Below are 12,311 nucleotides of genomic sequence, written 5' to 3'. Positions count from 1 at the left end.
TCATTTGTCAAGGTTATTCAGAAATCTACTTAATCTTACACTTAGTTGGTTACTTGTGTTGCATCATTATCATTAGCCTATATATTTATCGTTTGACAAACTCTTTCAAATATGCCTAAAAAAAGAAAAAGGATTTCGAAGAGAGTGTAAGAAATTAAAATTCCTTATTCTATAATCATAAGGCTGGATATATTTTAGATCAACAACAGGGTAGCAACAGAGGGTTGAACACTAGTACTACTGGAATGACGTGCCATTTTTCCAATTTAGGTTTGGACTTAATGTTGATAGATATCATTAACCCCATTAAACAAACACCATAAAGGTTTTGATCGTGTGCAAAGCCCTCTAAGAGGGATGCATACTCAAAAAACAGAAAACAAAAATAAAATTAAAAAATCCAGTACTGAAAGAAAAGATCGCGAAAAATGACTAATCTGATTGCAAATTTGGAGCCTCAGTTCAGGTTAAAGGAATACATCAAAGCAAAATCATCTTCTTTAATCCTCAAAAAATCCAGGTTCTGAAATTACATTCTCCAGTTCTTTAGCTTTTTCGTTATTGAAGCCCAATGTAGCGAGTACCTTATAGCCTGGTGAACCTTGTTGTGACCATACTCCAAGGAGCAAATGAGTAGTTGTAATCTCCCCATTTTGACCTGCATTTCCATTAATACCAATAACCAAGAACATTTTCAGTCTCTCCTCCCCAGACAAATAAATCAGGTGATCTTGAAGTGAAGTTGTTGTTTAGCACATGTTAATTTTTGACCATATCGGTAGCATAATTTCTCTCTTTGCTATTCCAGGGAGCTAAACATTAGGTGCTTTTAAGATAAAAATAACACTATTCAAAAGATCAAGATGAACTGTTTACATTAGTTTCATTTTTGGTGTAAAATGGGCTTTGTAGATAATTGCTTAAACAGTGATAGATCTCATAGAATCCCTCCAAGAATAGGACGGAGCTTGCCTAGTGCGGTTTACTTCAGCTGTGTAGTTTGTGGCTTATTACAGTGGAGCGGGGTTTACCTTGTGCGCACCTAAATGGCACAGTTGCGGGTTCCGTTGTCATAAAAAAATTACTTTTCACTGCACCTTCTTGGTGCTACATAATAATGTACCTTTCATCTCTCGAAGAAAATAAGGTTATCTCTCTGCTATTTCCACTAAATTCTAAAATTGCCATCTCCGGCAATGCAAAAAGGGTTGCTTAACAAAAAGAAACAATTATTTGGACTGAAATTCAGCTGTTATAGAATCCAAAAGCACCATCGAATGATTAAACAGCTGAGGTGCCCTGAGATGGGAATTACAAATTCATAGAATATACCTGTCTTCTTCTTTTTCTTTTTCTGGGGTGGTGGTTGGGGGGCATAAAACATAAAATACAGCATTATAAATACCTAAGAACTTAAAAGTAATCCGCTCTTCCCATTTTATGTGAGACTATTTGATTTGTATGGAGTTTAAATATCAGTGATGTATATATATAGCAGGAGAAAAAGAAAACATGAAGTAACAGCTGTGAACTAAGTTGATAGATCCAAATTTGAGTAGTTATATGAATTTGAAATATTGAAACTTTGAAAGTTGCATTAGAAAATATCAATTGAATTGTTTGAGATTCAGGGAGTGATAAATTCTGATAGCAATTTCTCCCAACTAAGGTGAGGTACTTGAAGATTTGAAAAGCAATGTGTTCTAATAGAGTTACTGAATATCCACAGTATGCACTGTTAAATATTGAAGTTTTAGTTTCAATCTTATAGTTCATTTTGTTTTAACGCTCATCTTGTCAATTTTTAATTTCACCTGAACAGCATAGATATTAAAACCATGGTAGACTCCTTTAACTTTGCTTGTAGACTGAATTAGTTCTGTCTCACTCGGCCCAAGCTAGACACAGAAAGTAGGTGGTTCATGACCATGTACGGCAAAGGCTATGCAAGGACAAGTTAGTGTGGTATATTGGCGAACCCACTCTGTTACACTCCTAAAACGGTACTATTAAGCAAGCACTACAATATCAAATTTGCTTCTGCAAGCACCTTCATGCTGGAAGATCCAGATCATTCCTCCCCGTGATTTATTTAAATATTTTCCATGGTTCAAACAGGAATTTGACGGATATTTGTGAAGGCAGAGAGATGCATCAATTCAACAAACATGTGTATGTGTAAAGTAGGTGGGAGTATACACATACCGGATTTGAGCTTTTCATCAAGTGCCCAATCAAGAGCCTTTTGTGCATCTTCAGTCAAAGGAGGATGCTCGGGACTGAAATAGAACAAGTCTGCTTTTCCACGTATTTTGATAGTTTCTTCACGAACTTTAAAGAGTGTAATACCATTTCCCCTCAAATATTTTGAAGCAAAATTCGTACCTGCAGTGCCAGAAGGAAATAAATGCTCTAACACGACGTACTTCTAGAAGAATAACAAATATTCAGGGAAGCTGTTTATCCAAAATGATTAAAGCAGCTTAAATCACAGAGGAAATGTAATAGGAGATATAAACATAGGATACATACAAAGTCTTTAGCACGCCAACATACAATTGAAAAAGAAAATAATCTCGAGAATTTGTTTCTGTATATATCTGAATGATGTTCTTGGTGCAGAGAGTTCCTAATACATATAAGCTAAAATCAACAGAATGACATTTTCCATCAACTTAGATGTGCTTTATATCGACTTCTGCATGCCACAATGTTCCAAAGCATAAGGTTAAATGCAGAGAATACTTTTCCAATGAAGTTGCAATCTTGTCTTCCATAGTTTCATGTGCCGGTCAATTTTTCTTTTGGCTCCTCTAAAGAGAAACTAACATCAAAAGCTACAGCACTGATATAGTTCACCTGAATAGCCTCCCAACCCAACCGAATTCTTTTCATGTATTGAAAAATCTTGTTTATATCACAATGTTTTATAGCAATGTGATGTCCATTAAATGTGCTAAACTGTAAAATGGCTTTGGCAACTACATTATGTTGAGTATTCTTATCCAAATCTCAATGGAATAGAAAAGGAATAGATGAACACAACTATACTGGAGTTCAGAGGCGGATCCAGGATTTGAAGTTTATGGGTTCCTAGAACGATAAATGTATACAATAATAACTGAGTTCATAGTCAAATATTTATAGATATTTACGGAATTTTTAATCATATATACAGAGTCTGGACAAAAGTTATTGAGTTCGAACCAGTAACTGAAACTGTGCATCCGCCCCTACTGAAGCTACTAAAATAAGAATATGTTTAAGATATACAAACCTGAAGCACCTCTTCACATTAATAGCTCTATCACAAAATCATTGTTATAATAAGTAAAGTATGTGTGCACCATGAAATTATCCTCTGTCTATTGTTTATTCAAGTGTTAGTTTGAGTAATTAGCATCACGTGTAACAAAAAAGTAAGAGCTCCATTTCGCTTGCATGATCAAATAGAGTATCGCTACCAAAACAAAAATAAAGGGATAAAATAACAGACCTTCAATCAAAATCCCCATAAGAAGAGCTTCTGTTCCGGTAGTGGGATATTTAAGTTTTCTTGCTTCCAGTTCACCCATGGCAAATGATTTTATCGCCTTTGACGACCATCTATAATTTCACTCACCCAATTCAAGATACCTCAAAACACATTAAAATACCAGCTAATAAACAAACACAAGACAATCAAACAACAAATAACCGAAAAATTTCCTCCTTTTCTGGGGAAACAAAGAGAAATAAAACAACAAAGAAAGGAAAATACTCACTTAGGAATTTTCTCAATAGATACTGCAGGATCTGGCTTTCTGCAATAACAGAATGAAGCAAAGCTGTCATCTTTATAACTTACAGGGTAAACTTTGATTAGCCCAAAAATGATATAATCAAGGGAAAATTTCATAAGTGGCGAGACTAGTGCCTCTTTTTCGGAAAAAATAGCGACAGTATTTTTCTTTCAAAACGTAGCATATACTCTGTATGCGCGCACATACAGTATCAATGTATATACACTGGCACATTGTATATACACTAATACACACATACTATGCGCGCATACAAGAATCGTGCCTACAATTTAGGCATGTCTATGTTTCGTAATTATTTAAAAGTAGGGCTATAAAATATAAAGATGGAGCATCATCAGTTACAATAGGTAATTTTTCCTATAATCAAGCAACTGTGAATCAAGCATAAAACAATTGGGATCGAGTTATATGAGTTCTCTACATCCACTCGGGTCCATTTCATTCTGATAAGAGCTCATTTGACTTTAAGGCTAATTGAAGTTCATATTTATACATAAATAGATAACTAATCTAACCCCAAACCTTAATCCAAAAAAAAAAAACAAAGATACAATGAGAAAAAACACTTTACAAAGATAAATGAGGGGCAAATGTGAGAATTTACCCATAGGGAAGGCTGAAGGAGAGAGTGGCTTTAATGGGGGAATGTTTAGTAAGAAATGGTTTGTAATTCTTGGATTGAAGAGAGTATTTGATTGGAATTCCAAGCCATTGGTTTTGCAAATGTTTTGGTTCGAATGTGTTTTTTATGGAGAGAGATGAAGTGGGTATTCCGTAATTAAGATGGTTGATGCCTTTTGAAGTGGAGAGAGGTTGAACAGCCATTTTTTGCTGTAAGACTCTCTGAGAAAATGGGTTGAAAGTTTGCAACTTTTTGGTTGGGACGATGACAAGATAGATAAGAAACGACGACGTTGCGTTACATTAATTAGCCTTTCATGTTAAATATATATTGCTTGTGCTTAAGGGAGTCCGGTTCATTATATGATCCACTAATACAATGGGCCAGACTCGCTTAAGCTCACAACAAACATCAAAGTTTAAGGTAATAGAGATTCAACTTATGCACTGCGCTCTCAAATGTGAGTTTCTGATTGTGATATAGTGACTTTTTTTTGTGCGGAGTGCCCTTCACGTCCACTCTCCCTCAAATTGTTGGTCTTTAATATTTGTCCTTCGCTTAAAACTTCAAGGTTCTAGGTTCGAACTCCCGCTCAATCAAAATTTTAAAAAAAAATCGCCAGTCAGAACTTGGATTCGCAAGGCAGAATTTTGCCTTCAAAACTCTGCTTTAAGGCAGAATTCTGCCTGAAGATAAAATTCTGCCTTAAGGCAGAGTTTTGAAGGCAAAATTCCGCTTTAAGGCAAAAATTTGCCTAAAACTCTACCTTACCTTAAGGTAGAGTTTTGAAAGGTGCAAATTGCCCTTCTTTTGGGGTGGTCTTTAAATTTTGCCCCTCATAGTTGAAATCTTTAAATTTTGCCCTTCGGCTAAACCCCATGGGTTCCAGGTTCGAACCCCCACACAGTCAAAATTTTTTTAAAAAAATCGCAAGGCAGAGTTTAAATTTCGCTATGCCCCCACCGGCATACACTTGTGAAGGAATTACTAAAGTTATGCCGGACTCGGCATACCTATGCCTTATGGGCAGACTTGGCATAAGTATGTCAGGTCCGGCATAACTTTGGTAATTCCTTCACAAGTTTATGCCGGGTCCGGCATAAAAGTTTGCCCATTAAAAGTATGCTCCCACCGGCATAAACTTGTTTAGGAATTACCAAAGTTATGCCGAACCCGGCATACTTATGCCAAGTCTGCCCATAAGGCATGAAATTTGGTAATTCCTTAACAAGTGTATGCCGGGTCCGGCATACACGCGACCCAAACCTTGCCTTGCAATTTATTTTTTTAATTTATGCTTGAGCAGGAGTTCGAACTCAGAACCTCATGATTTCTGCGTGAACGCTCAGAGTTGCAATGCGAAGGGCAAAGATTAAAGACCAGCAATATGAGGGGCATAATTTAAAGACCACAAATATGAGGGGCAAAATTTAAAGACCACCCCAAAAGAAGGGCAATCCGCGCAAAAAAATGGTTTTGAAACTCTGACTCAAGCAGGCAAAATTCTGCATGCAGGCCTAACTTTGACCCGAATAGGCCTAAGTTTGCTATAACTCTGCCTTGCGAATTTTCTCTTTTTGATTGAGCTTGGATTCGAACCTCGAACCTCGTGGTATAAAAATTAAGACCACCAATTTGAGGAGCAAAAATGAAAGACCGCCCCAAAATAAAGGCATTCCTGCGAATTGCCCATATAGTGACGACACCTAGAGTTTATGGCCTTAGCATGTTTCAGAAAAAATGTGTACATAATTCTCCCTCACAGATATTATCTACGGGGAGGGAACTCAATTTGCCGCGGACTTACATACACAAGTGTCCCAAGATATATTATATATTTTTTCTAAGTCTTTGGTAACTTCAGTGGAATTTTCTTCTTTTAGTTGATGACGCATATTTATGAATACCTTCAACCAATTCGAACTAACGCGGTGTGGTCTGAAACGCAACTATCTTGATGTTGAACTAATTATCTTGGTCCAAAACATATGCTCGTTAATCTGTTTTATTTGTGTCTTATTTTTTTTTTTTTGGTTGTTAGGACTTTCACAGAGTATCCTAGTGGCATAAGTTCTTGATGAGTGATAAGAGTAAGTTTTTTAGTACATCAGTGAGAAGTTGACAAAACTAAGTTACAACTAATTCATGTATAACAATTTCAATGCTAATTCAAAGGAAGTTTTTTGAGTGAAACTGCAAGCAAACAAGGTGATAGACCAAAATTTTCTTCATTATCTACAGAAATAGCAATGTTTCATCAAGCATATGTCTGTCACTCCCAAGCACTCATTCTTCAAATACTCTGGCCTTAATTCTGTTTTACCCATAATTGGGTTATACAATTATGTACAATGATGATCAAACAATATGAGACAGCCTTGAATGAGTGACTGCTCCCTGTGTATGTCAGTTATGTTAGTTTCCTGGCTTTCAACTTCCTTGCAATAGTCCACGATTGGTGCAGCTAATAAAACCAAAGTGACAAAATAATTGTCGATTGATTTCCGCTATAAGGTGATGAGCAGAAAAAATCCTATGCAGCGATAAAGATTCTTGAAGGATGCAAATGACCATCTCGGTCAGCAAAGAATCTCTAAGATCCCGTTTCCCTTCCTTTTTTCACCTGTCCAGACACTATAACAAAGCAGAAGCTTATTGTAGCAATAGCTCCTCGTCTGTCTGCAGTTGCTTGAGCCGCCTTTTTGCATATACAGTGATCATCACGGTCGTAGCAAAAGTGAAACTAAAGCCAATAACATTAAGAATAATCTGTGGAGCTGATAAAAAACGTTGCTCTTGCGAAGCATTTGCAAGAGTCTTTATCAGGATGCCACTGCACAAAAAGTTGGAAGAAAAGTTATTCAGCAAGCGGAGGTTTCTTTTTTTTTTTTTTTCAAGTCAGTAAACAAGAGATATTATTAATAGAATAAAACCAGACAAGGAAGTTTTAACAATGAAAAGTAAAGATTATGTATCCCAGTGGAGCAGCATACACCAAATAAAACCCTCCTAGTATAAGTAACAGCCTGCTTTGTATTCAGTTTGCACTCCCCCCCGAGAAGTCGACCAAAACCCAAAAGCTCACAAACCACGGAACCCTTCCCATCCCACTGCACCCCCAGTACAGAGGAAAGGAACCAAAACCTGAAGAATCACAGGCAAGCAAAGTACTAAACATTAAAGGCAATATAACTCTAGCAAAGAAAAGCCAGGAGAAGACACAAAATCGATTGCTTGTTTTCTTCTGAAAGCAAGTATTATTGGACTACAATTACCTTAAAAGGATTTTAACTAGTATAAATAGAAATTCCTCATCATTTATTCTTCTATAGAATTAGGTCAGCCAAATGATTCCAAATCACAAGCTACCTCTTTGTCTTCCCACTTTAAGTATTTAACTTGCTCAAATATAACAGTCGATATGAAGAAGCATTGTTGTTAATGTGAGTCCTTTCATATATCCATTTGTATGAGTTTTATGGGTTTTGAAATCACTCTGTTCAAATTAGACTTAAAAACTTTAGTTTCGGCCATGAAGAACAAATCTTATTACTATCTTTTACCATCAAATATCAATCACTTCCACAATAACTTTCTTGAGAGATAATTTAATGATTTATGCCTGCCTCCACCTGAGCATAAACTTCCTTTTTTTGAATGTTTGAACATTGTCCAATGATAAGTTAAAATTCCGCCTCAGAGTAATACAACAAAAATTGCAAATTACTGTTTTGAAACACTAAAAACCAAAGTTGCAAAAGATAATCCACGGTCTAGGGTTTGTATGCATACAGTAACAGTCTTCGAATGAAAGCTTAGTGCAGCAGCTACAACATACAGCGCCCCTAACGCCAATAATATAATAGAACAAGGAAGCAAGAAAAGAAAGATCGGAAGAAAATTGGCAAATACTGATTACTATCCATGTCGAGGGATTTTAGTTGAGCAAGGACTATCTTACTGCAACAATATGTAGATCACAAAGGACTTTTACTTTTTTTTTTTTCCCCCTTCAGTATTCTCTTTCGCATCAATCATTTTGTATTTTTGACTAGTGGCATAGTTAATCATACAAAAACCAAATTCATAAGGCCCGCTACAGGAAGAAATAGCTTTTCCTGGCTCTTGAAAATAAGGTTTTTCAATATCCTGCAATGACCTCCACTTGCTAGAGCATAGTAACTGTCTAAGTTAAAAATTACAGGCAACTATAAGCATGGCAAGGGGGGGAAAGGGAAATGCGGCCTAAGAAACTTTTCCACCATTGAACAAAGTTATGCTGACACATTCGCCACGCTAGGACAGCTTATATTCCTAACACCTCAAATTGCTATTGCTGTACTTCAGAACACCTCAGGCATTAACCAGTTCAATTATGACGTGACTTGGAGAGCAACAATTAACATTTGTATCCACATGCATATAATCCCTTTTTCACTTGGCCAGCTGTGAGGGGGTGATTAATGGCTGACAATTTGAGGAAGATTACATGTCTCCGATGGTGCATCATGTGTAAAAGCTTGGGAGAAGACGTGAATCATATACTTCTAGAATGTCAGATAGTGTCTCGCTTCTGGTGGGAAACACTGTCATGGTTTGGTCTTGAGTGGTAATGCAAAACACGTTAAAGAAGCCATGTTCAGCTGGACCATTAGAAAAGGAAGAGAAGACGTATGACATGGGATGTTGCTCCTGTAGCACTCATGTGGAACATACGTAGAAATAAGAGAGCTAATGATGGAATAGAGAAGGATTTTACACATTTGAGGAGTGACTCTTATCCCTCAGTTCTTTTTGGTGCAATACGAGGTCCCTATATTATGTATAAAAAAACGGGTGTCGTTCACAGAAAACCGTATGTTTTTTAAGGTTTTCGACTTTTTGGTATTTCTTGCACACGGGTGTTTTGTTGCCCTTCTTTAATAAAATATTATTACTTTACCAAAAAGTTGAAATAGATAGTGGTGCAACCTCCTTAGGCACCACACCTTGCATTTTTAAAACTGACCTCCTCTGAATGTGAGGTGTATAAGCGTCAAATTAGGTCGGTCACCAGTCCTATAACTAGCGAACTAAGGCAAGCACTATTCCTATCCTCTATTAGTATTCAGGAGAATATCTAGTTATTCTCAAATGATTAAGTGACAAAGGTTGCTTTTAATCTTTAGAAACCAGAGGCGTGGGTGGAGGGGAGGGAAGGGATGCAGACATGGAGGGAGGGAAGGGATGCAGACATGGAGGAATGGAAGGGAGGACCTGCCTACACCTGATAGATATTTTATTAAACAGATATTGGTGTCACAAGAAATACACCGAGTCAATTCTCATACACAAGAAAAGAAAGAGAAGTCTTACGTGTAAATTGTAACAAATATTTCTGGAACCATGCCAATGAGTGTCCCCAGCAAATAAGGACCATACTTGACTCCAGTTGCCATAGCACAGTAATTATACACCATGTACGGAAAAGGGGAAACCCTGATTAATGCGACAGCTCGAACCTGATTAAACCAATTCCCTTCACCAGCTAGTCTAATAACAGAAGCATTCTTGGGGTATCTTTCTATCCAGCTCTACAGGAGTAAATAAGAATGAGATTAAGTAATTTATTGAAGTAAATAAGTCAAAATGAAGAACAGTGCAATCAGCCTGTGGAAAGTAATGAAGTACATACTTGGATTCTGTGATGGAAAAGATGACCTATGAAATAAGGAAGAGATACACCAATAGGAACTGCTCCAATGATAAGTAGAAAACCATAACCATAACCGAACGTCATCCCAGCTACCCACATGGAGGGAGTGGAAGGTATAAGCAGGGTGGGGAAAAGTGCCACAGAAGCATAAACTAGCACTGCTAGTACTGGAGTACTGAATGTTCTGGTCTCCCAATTTAGTATGGGAATAATCTCCTGAAATAGGAAAAACAACAGTCAGAAATTGATATGATTCAGAATCATAAAACAGTGGTGATATGCACTACAATAAGTGTCAAAAAATCAGTATCACCAGAGAGAAATACCAAATTAGAATGATGAATGGTGTTTACCCCTAGTACACCATAAGCATTCCGCCTATTCGGGTCTAATTCATTCCAACACTAAATGAATCTCTGAGACTCCTAAAATTAATAACCTCAGTAAATCTTATCTACAACTCTCCTCTGATTTAGTTAGCAAAATTGAGCTCACATAATGCTTTATAACAGTTCTTCCACCTAAAGTACTAAACTTAGTTAGTACTCTAAATCCAAGTCATTTCACAAAGTCAGCCCATATTAAAAAGATCGGTTTAAGTAGAGCTCAAACTTCTACCATAAGCAGTTTAGCCAGAATCAGGAGCCCTTGACAGAATAAAAATTAGTTTTTGATAAAAGACAGCACATTACAATCTCTAATTCTGCTGAAGCATCAATAAACTCACAACCAACTTATGAATTTATCTTATCACTTACAATAATATACTGAGAGGGGTTGAAAAGCAAGAATCAATGCACTTATAGAGCAACCATAAAAGCTAAACCTAGGTGCTCTCTCACAAATATTCACCTGAAGCTATAAAGAATTCAACTTTCTCACATGCAAATAAATAATTTAATAGGACATACAATTCCACAAAAAAAAAAAAAAAAAAAATTATAAGAATAACCAAAGATCATGCTCAAACTGACCTTATCCATGAAAAAGGGACCAACCCATTTAAGAAAAACAGCAGCCAATACTCCCACAAAAACAAGAAGTATTACCAACTTAGCCCACCACCAAAGTGACCAACATTTACTATTCCCTTCACCTGAAGATGAACCACCCATACAACCCCTAACAAAACCTTTATTAGTATTATTTTCCTCCAAATCATCTCCACATAATTTTACATAATCACCTTTTGGATCTTCCCTAACCAACCCTAACAAAGGTGCTGGCACAACCACCACTACCCCTTCTTCATCATCATTCCCAACAAACGTCATATCACCACACAAACAAAAAACCAGCAATCCAAAAATACCAAATTTACAATCAAGAATCACAAAACCCAAATGGGGGTTTCCCAAATTAATCAAGAATTTGATTACAATTACTATCAAGAATCCAAAAACCCAAATGGGGTTTTCCCCAAAAAGTAATTTAAGCCTTAATAAAGGGGTAGGAAAAGGTGGGGATAATTGGGAAGAATTGTAAGTGCGTTTCTTGTAAAGATTTTTTTTTTTTTAAGTGTGTTATGTATATGACAGACACATTTATTTATTACATATACACACATACAAACGTTAGAGAAATAAATTTGGATGCTGATGAGTGAACGATGAAGGAAGAAGAAGAAGAAGAAGGGTAGATGAGAAGAGAAGCAATCAATAATGTAGTAACGAACACACAAAAAAAATAATAAGGGTTTAATATATTTTAATCAACAAGTGAAACCGATATTTTTGTTTAATGTTAATCAACAAGTGAAACCGATATTTTGTTGAGTTATGTTAAAAAAATACACTATAGGCAACTCAGCTTTCGGCCGTTCTTGCAATGAAATGACAACATTGCCCTTAACCAACTTCTTTTGTTTTATATTTGGGAAAAGGGTCAAAAATACCCCTCCACTTTGGAAAAAGTGCTAAAAATATCCTCCAAATTTATTTTAGATCGAAAATGCCCCTCTCATCCTTAAATTTTTCAAATATACCCCTCCCATCCTTAAAGTTTTCAAATATACCCCTGTCTTGACTGAAATTATCCCCCAAAATAACCCGAAATTATTTTTTAAACCCGCTCCATCATTTAAATCCGACCCAACTAAATAATAACCCATAAGATCTCCTTATTCCCCCAATGCGTAGGTTTGAAGTTTGAGGGAATTGGGGGATCTTATTGGTTATTATTTAGTAGTGTT

The 12,311-nt window shown here is 36.4% G+C and overlaps 2 protein-coding genes across 2 annotated transcripts; both read right to left on the bottom strand.

Annotated features, from left to right (window-relative positions):
* Positions 1-419: 419 nt before the first annotated feature.
* Positions 420-4,807, bottom strand: LOC132635028 (ATP-dependent Clp protease ATP-binding subunit CLPT2, chloroplastic-like). Its single transcript, XM_060351234.1, has 5 exons — positions 4,408-4,807; positions 3,765-3,803; positions 3,497-3,606; positions 2,206-2,385; positions 420-658 (listed from the first exon to the last, which is right to left on the bottom strand). The coding sequence occupies exons 1-5, from the start codon at positions 4,626-4,628 to the stop codon at positions 501-503; spliced, it is 708 nt and encodes a 235-aa protein (XP_060207217.1). The 5' UTR covers positions 4,629-4,807; the 3' UTR covers positions 420-500.
* Positions 4,808-6,637: 1,830 nt separating this feature from the next.
* Positions 6,638-11,863, bottom strand: LOC132635027 (uncharacterized). The gene is made up of 4 exons (XM_060351233.1): positions 11,095-11,863; positions 10,100-10,336; positions 9,781-9,998; positions 6,638-7,258 (listed from the first exon to the last, which is right to left on the bottom strand). Exons 1-4 carry the CDS (start codon positions 11,392-11,394, stop codon positions 7,078-7,080), a joined length of 936 nt encoding a protein of 311 aa, XP_060207216.1. The 5' UTR covers positions 11,395-11,863; the 3' UTR covers positions 6,638-7,077.
* Between the last annotated feature and the right edge of the window lie 448 nt (positions 11,864-12,311).

The sequence above is a fragment of the Lycium barbarum genome, chromosome 4 (genome assembly GCF_019175385.1).
Source record: "Lycium barbarum isolate Lr01 chromosome 4, ASM1917538v2, whole genome shotgun sequence".
Lineage (NCBI taxonomy): Eukaryota > Viridiplantae > Streptophyta > Magnoliopsida > Solanales > Solanaceae > Lycium > Lycium barbarum.
Note: the sequence above shows the minus strand (reverse complement) of the source record. Positions and strands in the feature narration are given on the sequence as shown.

Bases quoted from the DNA above. Each gene is read 5' to 3' on its own strand.
- LOC132635028 (XM_060351234.1), bottom strand. From the start codon at position 4,628: ATGGCTGTTCAACCTCTCTCCACTTCAAAAGGCATCAACCATCTTAAT. The intron at 2,386-3,496 runs GTCTGTTATTTT...CTGGCACTGCAG, and splicing joins TATGGGGATTTTGATTGAAG to GTACGAATTTTGCTTCAAAA. The intron at 659-2,205 runs GTATGTGTATAC...ATGGAAATGCAG, and splicing joins TGATGAAAAGCTCAAATCCG to GTCAAAATGGGGAGATTACA.
- LOC132635027 (XM_060351233.1), bottom strand. From the start codon at position 11,394: ATGACGTTTGTTGGGAATGATGATGAAGAAGGGGTAGTGGTGGTTGTG. The intron at 10,337-11,094 runs GTCAGTTTGAGC...TTCCTATTTCAG, and splicing joins GTCCCTTTTTCATGGATAAG to GAGATTATTCCCATACTAAA. The intron at 7,259-9,780 runs GTAAGACTTCTC...CTTTTTGTGCAG, and splicing joins ATATTTGTTACAATTTACAC to TGGCATCCTGATAAAGACTC.